At 48.3% G+C, this 17863-nt stretch overlaps 1 protein-coding gene across 1 annotated transcript in view; it reads left to right on the top strand.

Moving 5' to 3' along the window:
• The window catches only part of PEMT (phosphatidylethanolamine N-methyltransferase), a 445039-nt gene that overhangs the window by 272666 nt on the left and 154510 nt on the right, over nt 1-17863 (top strand). Inside the window, exon 4 of the mRNA XM_063934839.1 lies at nt 7495-7640. Coding sequence (XP_063790909.1) covers nt 7495-7640 — 146 coding nt within the window. The remainder of the gene's footprint in view (nt 1-7494; nt 7641-17863) is intronic.

Raw genomic sequence — 17863 nt, 5'->3', positions numbered from 1 at the left:
GCAATAGAGGCACCATCAAACTCTCAGATTAGAAATTTTAATTTCTAATCTGAGAGTTTGATGGTGCCTTGGGTCGCCAGTCGAAGACCAAAACAAATTCTTTATGGTCAATGTAGTAGACAAAACCAGTGCTGGTGGGTGCCAGTCAAATGTGTGACCAAACAGAAGCAAATCCTGTCCCTCACCACACCGATAAAGCTAAGGATGACTTATAAACACATTACTTCATTTAATATTTCTTTCTAACTTTCTCATTAAGAAACTTTTGGCCTAAGGGTGCCATGAAAAAAATTCTGATACTCTAGGGCGTAGTGATTCAAAAAAGCTTGGGAACCACTGCTGTAGCGTTTTCCCAAGATTGTTCCTCCAGGTCATAAACCCCCTGATCCTTAAGAAACCTGGTTCAGTAATAATCAGGCTGATGGGGTACAGAACTAATAGACTAGAGAATGGCCAGGACAATCCAAGGTCAAGATCCCAAGTGACGGTTCAGGACAAGAGACAAGCCGAAGGTCAGGCACACAGGAAGTTCCATAACTTATGAAACACCGGAGCAGTACGGTAAAGGAGACCTAATTCTCTGACTGCATCCCTCCAGAATAAGCAGAGCCGGCTGTTCAGAGCAGGGGAGCCTGCCAGGTGCAACCCATGCCAGAGCCTGACGCTAATCCCCCCCCCCCCTTCCCTTCCGTGAGGACATCTTTTGTTTTGGCTAAACATTCAAGGGGTGTGGTATGTTAGGTCTCCTTCTATTATGTTGACTTGCATCAGGTCAAAGTGGTCACAATGCCAGCATGCTTAACATGTCAACATTCGTCATGTCTACAGGGATGAAATGTTGACATGATATAATGTCCCTGGTGGCCCAGCGGTCCCTTACCTGGTCCTGGAAGCTGCAGTGACTTCTGGGTCCCAGCGGTCACATAACCATTACTTCAGCAAAGGGAGCGGAGGTTTATGTTGAGTATTTTAATCGTACTCCCTACCCCTCCCCTAGTGCGTATCCATGACCTCCTGCTGCAGCCTAACCTGTACCTCCTCCTAGTTCCTAACCCTAACCTCTCAGCAGCATCTGAGCCTAACTGTTAGCATTCCCAGAATGTTGACATTTCAGATGTCAATATGTTGATATTCTGAGGGTGTCCACTCCTTGAGCTATGTTGACATTTGACTGTTGACATGGTAACTGCTGACCATATGACTGGATCCCATTCAAAGAGTGTAGAGGAAAAACTAGTGATGGGATTGCTCGGCCATGTTATTGGGTTTTAATTAATAGAATGTGTTTTCCTGAATATTGGTCCAATGCCACTGGAGCGCTGCGACTAAATCTCTCTCCAGCGCGCCGCCTGCTCCTGTTTAGCTTTTTCTCCAGAACCACTAGCTAAGTAGCCACTGTCCAGCAGTTTGTTGTCTTATCAATGTCTTATCAAGTTGTAGAACTGTCAGGGCATGACCATTCTGCAGGCTTGGCCAACCTGAGGCTCTCCAGCTGTTGAGAAACTACAACTTCCAGCATATTCTCCCACCGATCAGCTGGTACAGCATGCTGGGACTTGGCCATACTGTTCTTGCCTACTGTTTGGACATCCCTTTCAGGAGATTATGTAGTCCAGGCCAATGGGGCAAGTGCGTTTGGCATGTTAATGTGATATGCATAGACACGGGCATCATCAGAAATTCAAAACGGACTGTTCCTCTAAGATCCTACGTGATGTGCATCAAATAATCCCTCAGATATAAAACAGTCCTTTTCTACAGAAACCGGGTCCCTGGACAGCGAGGAGGAATGAGGCCTGGAGGATTTCCAACTTTTGATATTTATGGAAGTTCCTGTGTATAAACATTACGTGGACTTTACAATGGAAAAAATCATGCTTCAAGCCGGAAACCTACTCTAAGTGCAGGGAAAGCCTAAACAACAACAATTATCAGTTTATTTCTGCTCTGAATAAATATGTTTCCAGTGGAAATGCCTCTCAGATGATGCCCATTAAATGCCTGTGACTGTAAATGGATGGAATCCTCGGAGGTGCCGGGGTAATTCATGTGTTAGGTGGAAACTGTAATTGAATTCTAAATACACTGGATATCAGAAGTCTCCACATCCTTATTTTAAGTGCAGGTGTTAGTGATTAAAGCCTGATATCAAGGTAAACGGCACCAGACATTTTCCAGCTCTAATTTGACCTTAAAACCAACAAAATTAAAGTGATGCACAAATAAAAAAAATTTAGGAAAAAGAAGTGAAAATAGAAACTACAGTATAATAGCCTAGTTGTGTGACTATGCGCACCCCAAAACTTATACTTTGTAGATGGACTTTCTGCATTTATTACAGCAATAAGGCGTGCAACCAAATTAAGGGCATGGAGATGCTAGCATACGAGGAAAGGCTTGCAAGGCCAGGCATGTTTACACTGGAAAAGAGGAGATTAAGAGGGGACTTAATCAAATATATAAGGGGACAATACACGGAGCTTGCGCGGGACCTGTTTTTGGTATGATCAGCACAGAGGACACGTGGACACTCACTCAGGTTAGAGGAGAGGAGATTCCGCACAAAGCGGCGAAAAGGTTTTTTCACAGTAAGGACAATACGTGTTTGGAATTCCTTGCCTGAGAGAGCAGTAATGGCGGACTCAGTCAATACCTTTTAAGAATGGGTTAGATAAATTCCTAATGGATAAGGATATCCAGGGTTATGGTGCGTAGTCACGCACTATAGTTATAAAAAAAAAAAAAGAGGAATAAAACACAACGGCTGACATCAGCATCAGACAAAATTAGTCCAAAAATAATACTGCATAGGAGACCACAAATAGGTTGAACTCGATGGACAAATTGTCTTTTTTTCAACTTTAAATACTATGTTACGATGTAAGTCCTTTTAAATAAACATTAACTTTGCACTTCTGCAATTCTGTCCAGAACCTTTTTGCAAAAAAAAAGTTTGGAGTCCACCAAAATGTGAGTGAATATACTGGATGTTCCATAAGTTTTCAGTGGGATTATGCTCTGGACTCTGACTGGGCTTTTCAAAGACCGTAATCTGCCTTGAAGGTTGAATTGGATCTGTGCCTTAAATCGTTACCATGTTGGAAGGTGACATTCTGTCACGCATCGCCCTATAAGACCCGGGCACCAGATGTGGTGAGAACATAGTAGGTCACCGTAAGCTTCCTTTACTGCCAGCTCATTCAGTCAGCCCTGTGGGTAGCATAGGCGTTTCTATAAATGGGTGCAGTGTGTGTGGTGCACACGGGCCCCTGGGTCCAGGGGGGGCCCACACCGCACACACTGCACCATAGAATATACTTACCCCTTCGGAGTCCCGCGACGGAGGCCCAGCTGTGCGGGCCACGGCCATTTCCGAGTGATTTGCGCATGTGCACTGTAGGTATCCCCGGAAACAAGGCGCGGGCACCATGTTCTCGGAGACTTGCGCATGCGCAGTAGGCAGTCTACTGGTGCCGGAGAGGAGGGGGCCCACGACGGAGGCTGCACGCGGGCCCCCTCCTCTCTTAAAACACCCCTGGTGGGTAGCATTCCTGAAACACCTTTTCACGCACCACCACGGTATGAGCGACATCATCTTGAACAGCTCACACAATGCTTTCTTTACCAACCAGGTCCGCTGTTCTGATCACCTGACCAGTGCAGCCTATAGGGTGTAAGGGCACCCTATTTAAGTATGGTCCTTTGTTCTGACCTTTGCCAGAACAACTTCACTCCTATGTCTGTTACGTGGCTCCAGGCTGTATTCCTAAAGTTCTGATGTATTCCAGTGTAGTCCGCTCTCAGCCCTGTAGTTCAGTTTGCTTACCTGTGCAGTCTGCTCTCAGCTCAGCTTTGACATTCATTGCTGCTGCCAGCACTGTCTCCCTCTTCCAGCACATCTCCAGTACTCATCACTTCTGCATCTACCAAACCTGTCTCCCACTCCCAGCACACTCTCCAGTACTCATCGCTGCGGCAGCTACCAGTGCTGCCTCCCACTCCCAGCTCTGTCTCCAGTACTCATCGCTGCTGCAGCTACTAGTGCTGTCTTCCGCTCCCATCTCTGTCTCCAGTACTCACCACTGCTGCAGCTATCAGTGCTGTCTCCCACTCCCATCTCTGTCTCCAGTACTCACCACTGCTGCAGCTACCAGTGCTGTCTCCCACTCCCAGCTCTGTCTCCAGTACTCATCACTGCTGCAGCTACCAGTGCTGTCTCCCGCTCCCAGCACACTCTCCAGTACTCATTGCTGCTGCAGCTACCAGTGCTGTCTCCCACTCCCAGCTCTGTCTCCAGTACTCACCACTGATGCAGCTACCAGTGCTGTCTCCCGCTCCGCTACCAGTGCTGTCTCCCGCTCCCATCTCTGTCTCCAGTACTCATCGCTGCTGCAGCTACCAGTGCTGTCTCCCGCTCCCATCTCTGTCTCCAGTACTCATCGCTGCTGCAGCTACCAGTGCTGCCTCCCACTCCCAGCTCTGTCTCCAGTACTCATCGCTGCTGCAGCTACCAGTGCTGTCTCCCGCTCCCATCTCTGTCTCCAGTACTCATCGCTGCTGCAGCTATCAGTGCTGCCTCCCACTCCCAGCTCTGTCTCCAGTACTCATCGCTGCTGCAGCTACCAATGCTGCCTCCCACTCCCAGCTCTGTCTGCAGTACTCATCGCTGCTGCAGCTACCAGTGCTGTCTCCCACTCCCAGCTCTGTCTCCAGTACTCACCACTGCTGCAGCTACCAGTGCTGTCTCCCTCTCCCAGCTCTGTCTCCAGTACTCACCACTGCTGCAGCTACCAGTGCTGTCTCCCTCTCCCAGCTCTGTCTCCAGTACTCACAACTGCTGCAGCTACCAGTACTGTCTCCCACTCCCAGTGCGGTCTCTGTTACTCACCGCTGCTGCAGCTATCAGTGCTGTTTCCCACTACCAGGGCATTTTCTGGTACTCACCGCTGCTGCAGCTACCAGTGCTGCCTCCCACTCCCAGGGCATTCCCAAGCACTCACCGCTGTTGCAGCTATCGGTGTTGTTTCCCACTCCCATTGCAGTCTCCAGTACTCAACGCAGCTGCAGGTATCATCACTGTCTCCAAACACCAGCGTAGTCACAAGTACTCATCACTGCTGGAATAATATGTGTGCAGGTGTAAATACTTAGAGTTAAGTAGGTACACACTAGCAGATGACTCAAACTATGAACAGTTACTTAATCAGTGGTTTTGGTTTATTTAAGGATAACTGGTACAGCCGTACTCACTGTTGTATAAACACTGGTTATCATGGATCAAAGCTTCAGCGTAGTGGGGTTCTGTACAGCTCACCAGTAGGTGAGTGTTTGCTGCTTGCAGGTAGTGATATAGGGCTGTTGGAACAGCTTCAAATCGGTTAATCACTGGGGTCTCACTGGAGCAAAATGGGAGACACGGGTCTCCATCATGTTACTTCTCACAGTACAGAGTAAGGATCTATAAGATGGCTGCAGTCACATGGTGCAGCAGTACATCAGATTGGAGGAAAGTCATGGGTTCTAGTGACCAGCATGTATGCACGGTAAGGAGACAGTGCAGTAGTGCACCGCTTTCCATCACCGCTTCCAGTCCTGTATCCAAGTCCAACATACCTTTTAGAATTAATGACTAAAAGCCTTTGGTCTCATTAGACCATACCACATTTTCCCCAGAAGACTTGGGTTTATGGAGTGTATTTTGGCTTCCATCTTGCCACCCCACCCGATAGCCCAGACCTGCAGAATACAGCAGGCTGTTGTCACATGCAAGTAGAGACCTGTTCCCCTCAGATATCCCTGCAGCCCCCTTGATGTTGCCAAAGGCCTCTGTAGCATCCCTGATGATTTTTTCCTTGTCTAGTGATTAACTTTGGGGGGCGTCCTGAGCGTGTCCCTGTTTTGCTGCACGTTCTCCGCTTATTGATGATAGTCCTCACAGGGGGGCAGATGTATTAACCTGGAGAAGGCATAAGAAAGTGATAAACCAGTGATATGTGCAAGGTGATAAACACACCAGCCAATCAGCTTCAATATGTAAATGAACAGTTAGGATCTGATTGGCTGGTGTGTTTATCACCTTGCACATATCACTGGTTTATCACTTCCTTATGCCTTCTCCAGGTTAATACATCTGCCCCAGGGTTCCATAGACCATATAATGCCTTTGGAATTCTTTTACACCCCTCTCTCCTGATTGATACCTTTTTCATGATGGAATCCTGTAGATGTTGCAAAAGCTCCTTGCGGACCATGGATATGCCAGTAGGGTGCGGCTGATGACAGCCGTACACCAGGGGCGTATCTCCCAGAGGCAATGGAGACACCCGCCTCCGGGTTCCATGTCCTATAGGGGCATCTACATCTACAGCAGCACCCATGTGGTTCACAGCGGGATCTAAGTGTGGGCGCTGCACTTACAACGGAGCTCTGCGGTGCACCCACTACTGCTGCTGCAGAGTAAATCGGCTCTGTCCTAGGAACCCTGCTAACACCTGCAATAGGGGACAGGACAGCTCCTGCCTGGTGCCGCTCAACCATCCGCTGCTGGTTGAGCGCCAAACTCCAACCTGCCTCCGGGGCGACTGGGATGAACTTACGCCCTGCCGTACACTGTGACGTTAAAGTCACCATCAGACAGACCAGTTATCTGACATTTTGCCATAAACTGTGAAATAAATACTCTATCTGTCCGATGGTATTTCCACTGTCCAATCTGAACATCAAATACCGCTTTATCAGGCATGTGACCGACTGTGCTCAGGCGTAGCCAGTAATCGCTCGGTGTAAGTAAATCGTACAGGAGCAGCTGACCTTTATTTGGTATTGATCACAAGCCTGTCATTCTGTTAGGTGTACTGTATGCTAATTACCCTTGAACATGATTTTGAATGTGATTTTTTTTAACTTTGTTAACTCAGCTACAGCCCTATTATGAAAGGGTGTGCACACTTATGTAACAGGTATTGTGGGTTTCTAATTCACTTACAGTATGTTTCCCCCCAAAAAATGTTAGTTCGTCATTCACTTGCATGTCGCCGGTTGCCATTCACTTGCATGTCGCCGGTTGCCATTCACTTGCATGTCGCCGGTTGCCATTCACTTGCATGTCGCCGGTTGCCATTCACTTGCATGTCGCCGGTTGCCATTCACTTGCATGTCGCCGGTTGCAAGGTCACGTTAAAGGTATAAAAAGGCCTGACATGATTAATTTGATTTTAGCATTAAATGGCTAAACCTCCAGTATCATTAGAGGTGTGTGGACTTTTTATATTGCCTGTAGTTTGTAAATCTGCTCCCACAAATTATCTTTGTAAAAAAATGTCATCGTCTCATATTTTCTCAGCCTGTTAGTTTTGGGGGTGTCTCACTGATCAGTAAGTGGTGGGCTGCGCTGGAGTTACATTGGACTGTTAGCATCATTAGAAGGACTCCTCCTTTTCTAAATATGTCTCATTTACTTGTTGCAGACTGTAACCTGTGACTGATTCTTTGCAGTTTTACAGAAGCCATGTCCAGTGCGCCTCACTTGTGGTTTCTGAGGAGACCGGAGTTTTATTATCTCGGAGTGACGTTTGTGGCAGCCGGGGCGGTGTTGGTAATCTCCAGTTTCTTGGCACTGGGGTTCGTTGGAACGTATTTGGGTAAGCTTATGTAATACAGCAATCTTCACATGAGGGGTAGTCAGCCTGTAACAACAGCTTTATTTAAATAGATTAGCGTTACATAAGAGATTTTATTTTGTAATAAAGTAACCATCACTTTTTATAAACTCCATACAGTCTGCCCGCAAAGCTGATTTATCGCCATGTGACTGAGGAACACACACATCAGATGTTTTGTACAGTTTTGTGTATTTTTTTTCTTAATGGTTGTTTTCCTTCCATATTCTCCTCAAGCCCAAACTGTTACCAATGCATGTCTGCCAAGCCAAATTCTAATTTTCCTTTGCGTGTTGACTGCGGGACAGAGAAAAGAAGCGTGTCGCTACAGTCAGCCGAAACCTGCGACTATTTCAGTATTCTTACTTTGTGTGACACTGGTGTATTTTCCTAATGGGTGCAGTATGTGCAGTGCACACGGGCCCCCCGGATTCCAGGGGGGCTCACACCACACACTCTGCACCCATTTGTTTAAAATACTTACCCTCCAGAGTACGCTCGTCGGCAGTAGAAGCAGCAATGCAGAAATTACCAGGAAAACGGTGCAGCGGTCATTTTCCCAGCATTTTACACTTGCGCAGTAAGAAAATCTATGGGAAAATGGCTGCTGCGCCATTTTCGTGGAGACCTGCGCATGTGCACTAGACTCTGGGACAGCGCTAGGCTCAGAGTCTACAGCACTGCCGGCTAGAGAGGAGAAGGCTCAGATGGAGTCTGCACACGGGCCGCCTCTCTTGATACACCTCGGCATTGTGTTGTCACCTTCAGTGCCTTTGCCATCTTCTCCATAGTAGTACTTGTCATGCCACACTCAGCAGCAGGGTAGAGAAAGCCCACATGCGGGTGGGAAATGATTGTGATAGGAGCAGTGGTGGGATTCAAATAAATTAACAACAGGTTCTATGTCCTAATGACCATTTCTCTATCGTCCTTGTGGATGCTGGGGTTCCTGAAAGGACCATGGGGAATAGCGGCTCCGCAGGAGACAGGGCACAAAAAGTAAAGCTTTCCGATCAGGTGGTGTGCACTGGCTCCTCCCCCTATGACCCTCCTCCAGACTCCAGTTAGATTTTTGTGCCCGGCCGAGAAGGGTGCAATCTAGGTGGCTCTCCTAAAGAGCTGCTTAGAGAAAGTTTAGCTTAGGTTTTTTATTTTACAGTGAGTCCTGCTGGCAACAGGATCACTGCAACGAGGGACTTAGGGGAGAAGGAGTGAACTCACCTGCGTGCAGGATGGATTGGCTTCTTGGCTACTGGACATCAGCTCCAGAGGGACGATCACAGGTACAGCCTGGATGGTCACCGGAGCCGCGCCGCCGGCCCCCTTGCAGATGCTGAAGTAAGAAGAGGTCCAGAATCGGCGGCTGAAGACTCCTGCAGTCTTCTAAAGGTAGCGCACAGCACTGCAGCTGTGCGCCATTTTCCTCTCAGCACACTTCACACGGCAGTCACTGAGGGTGCAGGGCGCTGGGAGGGGGGCGCCCTGGGAGGCAAATGAAAACCTTTTTTGGCGAAAAATACCTCACATATAGCCCCCAGAGGCTATATGGAGATATTTAACCCCTGCCAAGATTCACTAAATAGCGGGAGACGAGCCCGCCGAAAAAGGGGCGGGGCCTATCTCCTCAGCACACAGCGCCATTTTCTCTCACAGAAAGCCTGGAGAGAAGGCTCCCAGGCTCTCCCCTGCACTGCACTACAGAAACAGGGTTAAAACAGAGAGGGGGGGCACTGATTTTGGCGATATTGAGATATATATAAAGATGCTATAAGGGAAAACACTTATATAAGGTTGTCCCTATATAATTATAGCGTTTTGGTGTGTGCTGGCAAACTCTCCCTCTGTCTCCCCAAAGGGCTAGTGTGGGTCCTGTCCTCTGTCAGAGCATTCCCGGTGTGTGTGCTGTGTGTCGGTACGTGTGTGTCGACATGTATGAGGACGATGTTGGTGAGGAGGCGGAGAAATTGCCTGTAATGGTGATGTCACTCTCTAGGGAGTCGACACCGGAATGGATGGCTTATTTAGGGAATTACGTGAGAATGTCAACACGCTGCAAGGTCGGTTGACGACGTGAGACGGCCGACAAACTATTAGTACCGGTCCAGGCGTCTCAGAAACACCGTCAGGGGCGTTAAAAACGCCCATTTACCTCAGTCGGTCGACACAGACACAGACACGGACACTGAATCCAGTGTCGACGGTGAATAAACAAACGTATTTCTCATTAGGGCCACACGTTAAGGGCAATGAAGGAGGTGTTGCATATTTCTGATACTACAAGTACCACAAAAAAGGGTATTATGTGGGAGTGAAAAAACTACCTGTAGTTTTTCCTGAATCAGATAAAATAAAATGAAGTGTGTGATGATGCGTGGGGTTACCCCGATAGCAAATATTGGCGTTATACCCTTTCCCGCCAGAAATTAGGGCGCGTTGGGAAACACCCCTTAGGGTGATAAGGCGCTCACACGCTTATCAAGTGGCGTTACCGTCTCCAGATACGGCCGCCCTCAAGGAGCCAGCTGATAGGAAGCTGGAAAGATATCCTAAAAAGTATATACACACATACGGTGGTTATACTGCGACCAGCGATCGCCATCAGCCTGGAGATGCAGTGCTGGGTTGGCTTGGTCGGATTCCCTGACTGAAAATATTTTATTCATATAGAGCATTTAATAGGATGCATTCTATATATATGTACGTGAGATGCACAGAGGGATATTTGCTCTCTGGCATCAAGATAAGTACGTTGTCCATATCACCCAGAAGATGTCATGGACACGACAGTGGTCAGGTGATACAGATCCCATACGGCACATGGAAGGGTGTGAGTCCAGGAAGGCTCCACGGAAGAATTTCAACTAGGTTGATTTCTACATTTCCTGCAAACAGGAGTGTCTATGGGTCTCAAATTGGGTCCATTAAGGTTCAAATTTCGGCCTGTTGATTTTCTTCCAGAAAGAAATTGGCTTCAGTTCCTGAAGTCCAGAAGTTGTTAAGGGAGTACTGCATATACAGCCCCTTTGATGTCTCCAGTGGCACTGGGCGATCTCAACGTAGTTTTGGGATTCCTAAAAAATCACATTGGTTTAAACAACTCAAATCTGTGGATTTGATATATCTCACATGGAAAATGACCATGCTGTTGGTCCTGGCCTCGGCCAGGCGAGTGTCAGAATTGGCGGCTTTATCTCACAAAGCCATATCTGATTGTCCATTCGGACAGAGCAAAGCTGCGGACTCGTCCCCAGTTTCTCCTTAAGGTGGTGTCAGCGTTTCACCTGAACCAGCTTATTGTGGTACCTGCGGCTACTAGGGACTTGGAGGACTCCAAGTTGCTGGATGTTATCAGGGCCCTGAAAATATAGTTTCCAGGTTGGCTGGAGTCAGGAAATCTGACTTGCTGTTTATCCTGTATGCACCCAACAATGCTGGGTGCTTCTGCTTCTAAGCAGTCGATTGCTCGTGGGATTGGTAGCACAATTCAACTTGCACATTCTGTGGCAGGCCTGCCACAGTCTAAATCTGTTAAGGCCCATTCCACAAGGAAGGTGGGCTCATCTTGGGCGGCTGCCCGAGGGGTCTCGGCATTACAACTTTGCCGAGCAGCTACGTGGTCGGGGGAGAACACGTTTGTAAAATTCTACAAATTTGATACCCTGGCAAAAGAGGACCTGGAGTTCTCTCATTCGGTGCTGCAGAGTCATCCGCACTCTCCCGCCCGTTTGGGAGCTTTGGTATAATCCCCATGGTCCTTTCAGGAACCCCAGCATCCACAAGGACGATAGAGAAAATAAGAATTTACTTACCGATAATTCTATTTCTCGGAGTCCGTAGTGGATGCTGGGCGCCCATCCCAAGTGCGGATTATCTGCAATACTTGTACATAGTTATTGCTAACTAAATCGGGTTATTGTTGTTGTGAGCCATCTTTTCAGAGGCTCCGCTGTTATCATACTGTTAACTGGGTTCAGATCACAGGTTGTACAGTGTGATTGGTGTGGCTGGTATGAGTCTTACCCGGGATTCAAAATTCCTCCCTTATTGTGTACGCTCGTCCGGGCACAGTACCTAACTGGAGTCTGGAGGAGGGTCATAGGGGGAGGAGCCAGTGCACACCACCTGATCGGAAAGCTTTACTTTTTGTGCCCTGTCTCCTGCGGAGCCGCTATTCCCCATGGTCCTTTCAGGAACCCCAGCATCCACTACGGACTCCGAGAAATAGAATTATCGGTAAGTAAATTCTTATTTTTAAGTACACCGAAAGGTAGTTTAATAATTCATGCATTTAATACTCAAATAACACCCATTATGCGTTATGCCATACACTGTAATGCCAATTACATATTTTCTCTATCGTCCTAGTGGATGCTGGGGTTCCTGAAAGGACCATGGGGAATAGCGGCTCCGCAGGAGACAGGGCACAAAAAGTAAAGCTTTAGGATCAGGTGGTGTGCACTGGCTCCTCCCCCTATGACCCTCCTCCAAGCCAGTTAGATTTTGTGCCCGGCCGAGAAGGGTGCAATCTAGGTGGCTCTCCTAAAGAGCTGCTTAGGAAAGTTTAGCTTAGGTTTTTTATTTTGCAGTGAGTCCTGCTGGCAACAGGATCACTGCAACGAGGGACTTAGGGGAGAAGAAGTGAACTCACCTGCGTGCAGGATGGATTGGCTTCTTGGCTACTGGACATCAGCTCCAGAGGGACGATCACAGGTACAGCCTGGATGGTCACCGGAGCCTTGCCGCCGGCCCCCTTGCAGATGCTGAAGTAAGAAGAGGTCCAGAATCGGCGGCAGAAGACTCCTCAGTCTTCTAAAGGTAGCGCACAGCACTGCAGCTGTGCGCCATTTTCCTCTCAGCACACTTCACACGGCAGTCACTGAGGGTGCAGGGCGCTGGGAGGGGGGCGCCCTGGGAGGCAAATGAATACCTATTTTGGCTAAAAATACCTCACATATAGCCTCCGGAGGCTATATGGAGATATTTAACCCCTGCCAGAATCCGTTAAGAGCGGGAGACGAGGCCGCCGAAAAAGGGGCGGGGCCTATCTCCTCAGCACACAGCGCCATTTTCCCTCACAGAAAGGCTGGAGGGAAGGCTCCCAGGCTCTCCCCTGCACTGCACTACAGAAACAGGGTTAAAACAGAGAGGGGGGGCACTAATTTGGCGATATGCTTATATATATATTAAGATGCTATAAGGGAAAACACTTATATAAGGTTGTCCCTATATAATTATAGCGTTTTTGGTGTGTGCTGGCAAACTCTCCCTCTGTCTCTCCAAAGGGCTAGTGGGTCCTGTCCTCTATCAGAGCATTCCCTGTGTGTGTGCTGTGTGTCGGTACGTGTGTGTCGACAGGTAGGAGGACGATGTTGGTGAGGAGGCGGAGCAATTGCCTGTAATGGTGATGTCACTCTCTAGGGAGTCGACACCGGAATGGATGGCTTATTTAGGAAATTACGTGATAATGTCAACACGCTGCAAGGTCGGTTGACGACATGAGACGGCCGAAAAACGGTCCAGACGTCTCAAAAACACCGTCAAGGGTTTTAAAACGCCCGTTTACTTTAGTCGGTCGACACAGACACAGACAGGGACACTGAATCCAGTGTCGACGGTGAATAAACAAACGTATTCCTTATTAGGGCCACACGTTAAAGGCAATGAAGGAGGTGTTACGTATTTCTGATACTACAAGTACCACAAAAGAGGGTATTATGTGGGATGTGAAAAAACTACCATAGTTTTTCCTGAATCAGATAAATTAAATAAAGTGTGTGATGATGCGTGGGTTCCCCCCGATAGAAAATTATGGGCGGTATACCCTTTCCCGCCAGAAGTTAGGGCGCGTTGGGAAACACCCCTTAAGGTGGATAAGGCGCTCACACGCTTATCAAAACAAGTGGCGGTACCGTCTATAGATAGGGCCGTCCTCAAGGACCAGCTGACAAGGCTGGAAAATATAATAAAAAGTATATACACACATACTGGTGTTATACTGCGGCCAGCGATCGCCTCAGCCTGGATGTGCAGAGCTAGGGTGGCTTGGTCGGATTCCCTGACTAAAAATATTGATACCCTTGACAGGGACAGTATTTTATTGACTATAGAGCATTTCTATATATGCGAGATGCACAGAGGGATATTTGCACTCTGGCATCATGAATAAACGCGATGTCCATAACTGCCAGAAGATGTTATGGACACGACAGTGGTCAGGTGATGCAGATTCCAAACGGCACAGTATGGCCGTATAAAGGAAGAGGACTTGTTTGGGGTCGGTCCATCGGACCTGGTGGTCACGGCAACTGCTGGAAAATCCACCGTTTTTTACCCTAAATCACATCTCTGCAGAAAAAGACACCGTCTTTTCAGCCTCAGTCCTCTCGTCCCTATAAGATCATATCTGCCCAGGGATAGAGGAAAGGGAAGAAGACTGCAACAGGCAGCCTATTCCCAGGAACAGAAGCGTTCCACCGCGTCTGACAAGTTCTCAGCATGGCGCTGAGACCGTACAGGACCCCTGGATCCTACAAGTAGTATCCCGGGGGTACAGATGGGAATGTCGAGACGTTTCCCCTTCGCAGGCTCCTGAAGTCTGCTTTACCAAGTCTCCCTCCGACAAGGAGGTAGTATGGGAAAAAATTCACAAGCTGTGTTCCCAGCAGGTGACAATTAAATTACCCCTCCTACTACAGAAAAGGGGTATTATTCCACACTATATTGTGGTACTGAAGCCAGAAGGCTAGGTGAGACTTATTCTAAAAAATTTTTTTTTGAACACTTACAAAGGTTCAAATTAAGATGAAGTCACTCAGAGCAGTGATAACGAACCAGGAAGAAGGGGACTATATAGTGTCCCGGGACATCAGGGATGCTTACCTCTATGTCCCAAATTTGCCCTTCTCACTAAGGGTACCTCAGGTTCGTGGTGCAGAACTGTCACTATCAGTTTCAGACGCTGCCGTTTGGATTGTCCACGGCACCCCGGGGTCTTTACCAAGGTAATGGCCGAATTGATGATTCTTCTTCGAAGAAAAGGCGTCTTGATTATCCCTTACTTGGACGATCTCCTGATAGGGGCATAGTCCAGGGAACAGTTGGAGGTCGGAGTAGCACTATCTCGGATACTGCTACAATCAGCACGGGTGGATTCTAAATATTCCAAAATCGCAGCTGATCCCGACGACACGTCTGCTGTGCCTAGGGATGATTCTGGACACAGTCCAGAAAAAGGTGTTTCTCCCGGAAGAGAAAGCCAGGGAGTTATCCGAGCAAGTCAGGAACCTCCTAAAAACAGTGCATCATTGCACAAGGGTCCTGGTAAAAATGGTGGCTTCCTACGAAGCAATTCCATTCGGCAGATTTCACGTAAGAACTTTTCAGTGGGATCTGCTGGACAAATGGTCCGGATCGCATCTTCAGATGCATCAGCGGATAACCCAATATCCAAGGACAAGGGTGTCTCTCCTGTGGTGGTTATAGAGTGCTCATCTTCTAGAGGGCCGCAGATTCGGCATTCAGGATTGGATGCTGGTAACCACGGAGCCCAGCCTGAGAGGCTGGGGAGCAGTCACACAAGGGAAAAATTTCCAGGGAGTGTGATCAAGTATGGAGACTTTTCTCCACATAAATATACTGGAGCTAAGGGTAAATTTATAATGCTCTAAGCTTAGCAAGACCTCTGCTTCAAGGTCAGCCGGTATTGATCCAGTGGGAAAAACATCACGGCAGTCGCCCACGTAAACAGACAGGGCGACACAAGAAGCAGGAGGGCAATGGCAGAAACTGCAAGGACTTTTCGCTGGGCGGAAAATCATGTGATAACACTGTCAGCAGTTTTTCATCCCGGGAATGGAAACTGGGAAGCAGACTTCCTCAGCACGACCTCCACCCGGGAGAGTGGAAACTTCATTGAGAAGTTTTTTCCACATGATTGTAAACCGTTGGGAAATACCAAAGGTGGACATGATGGCGTCCCGTCTGAACAAAAAACGGGACAGGTATTGCGCCAGGTCAAGGGACCCTCAGGCAATAGATGTGGACGTTCTGGTAACACCGTGGGTGTACCAGTCGGTGTATGTGTTCCCTCCTCTGCTTCTCATACCTAAGGTGCTGAGAATTATAAGACGTAGAGGAGTAAGAACTATACTCATGGCTCCGGATTGGCCAAGAAGGACTTGGTACCCGGAACTTCAAGAGATGCTTACAGAGGTCTTATGGCCTCTGCCGCTAAGAAGGGACTTGCTTCAGCAAGTACCATGTCTGTTCCAAGACTTACCGCAGCTGCGTTTGTCGGCATGGCGATGGAAAGCCGGATCCTAAGGGAAAAAAGGCATTCCGGAAGAGGTCATTCCTACCCTGGTCAAAGCCAGAAAGGAGGTGACCGCACAACATTATCACCACGTGTGGCGAAAATTTGTTGCGTGGTGTGAGGCCAGGAAGGCCCCACAAAGAAATTTCAACTCGGTCGTTTCCTGCATTTCCTGCAAACAGGAGTGTCTAGGGGCCTCAAATTGGGGTCCATTAAGGTTCAAATTCGGCCCTGTAAATTTTCTTCCAGAAAGAATTGGCTTCAGTTCCTGAAGTCCAGAAGTTTGTCAAGGGAGTATTGCATATACAAACCCCTTTTTTGTGCCTCCAGTGGCACTGTGGGATCTCAACGTAGTTCTGGGATTTCTCAAATCACATTGGTTTAAAACCAGTCAAATATGTGGATTTGCAGCATCTCACATAAAAAGTGACCATGCTCTTGGCCCTGGCCTGGACCAGGCGAGTGTCAAATTGGTGGTTTTTTCTCAAAAAAGCCCATATCTGTTTGTCCATTCGGACAGGGCAGAGCTGCGGACTCGTCCCCAGTTCTCTCCCTAAGGTGGTGTCAGTGTTTCACCTGAACCAGCTTATTGTGGTGCCTTGCACCTACTAGGGACTTGGAGGACTCCAAGTTGCTAGAAGTTGTCAGGGCCCTGAAAATATATTCCAGGACAGCTGGAGTCAGAAAATCTGACTCGCTGTTTATACTGTATGCACCCAACAAGTTGGGTGCGCCTGCTTCTAAGCAGTCGATTGCTCGTTGGATTTGTAACACAATTCAACTTGCACATTCTGAGGCAGGCCTGCCACAGTCTAAATCGGTTAAGGCCCATTCCACAAGGAAGGTGGGCTCATCTTGGGCGGCTGCCCGAGAGGTCTCGGCATTACAACTCTGCCGAGCAGCTACGTGGTCAGGGGAGAACACGTTTGTAAAATTCTACAAATTTGATATCCTGGCAAAAGAGGACCTGGAGTTCTCTCATTCGGTGCTGCAGAGTCATCCGCACTCTCCCGCCCGTTTGGGAGCTTTGGTATAATCCCCATGGTCCTTTCAGGAACCCCAGCATCCACTAGGACGATAGAGAAAATAAGAATTTACTTACCGATAATTCTATTTCTCGGAGTCCGTAGTGGATGCTGGGCGCCCATCCCAAGTGCGGATTATCTGCAATACTTGTACATAGTTACAAAAATCGGGTTATTATTGTTGTGAGCCATCTTTTCAGAGGCTCCGCTGTTATCATACTGTTAACTGGGTTTAGATCACAAGTTGTACGGTGTGATTGGTGTGGCTGGTATGAGTCTTACCCGGGATTCAAAATTCCTCCCTTATTGTGTACGCTCGTCCGGGCACAGTACCTAACTGGCTTGGAGGAGGGTCATAGGGGGAGGAGCCAGTGCACACCACCTGATCCTAAAGCTTTACTTTTTGTGCCCTGTCTCCTGCGGAGCCGCTATTCCCCATGGTCCTTTCAGGAACCCCAGCATCCACTACGGACTCCGAGAAATAGAATTATCGGTAAGTAAATTCTTATTATGATACACACAGTTATGGCCCTGACACCATTTTATGCCCACACACAATAATGCCACTTACATTGCTAGGGGTCTCCTGTGCGTTGCCAGGGGTTTCATACGTGTTGCTAGGGGGTCTCCTGTGCGTTGCCAGGGGTTTCATACGTGTTGTTAGGGTGTATCCTGTGCGTTGCCAGGGGTTTCATGCACGTTGCTAGGGGTCTCCTGTGCGTTGCCAGGGGTTTCATACGTGTTGCTAGGGGGTCTCCTGTACGTTGCCAGGGGTTTCATACGTGTTGCTAGGGGGTCTCCTGTGCGTTGCCAGGGCTTTCCTGTGTATTGCCAGGTATCTCCTGGCTGCTGCATCAGTAAAGTAGGGA

Source organism: Pseudophryne corroboree, chromosome 7 (assembly GCF_028390025.1).
Source record: "Pseudophryne corroboree isolate aPseCor3 chromosome 7, aPseCor3.hap2, whole genome shotgun sequence".
Lineage (NCBI taxonomy): Eukaryota > Metazoa > Chordata > Amphibia > Anura > Myobatrachidae > Pseudophryne > Pseudophryne corroboree.
The sequence above is the reverse complement of the archived record's forward strand: the minus strand, read 5'-3'. Positions and strand labels throughout refer to the sequence as shown.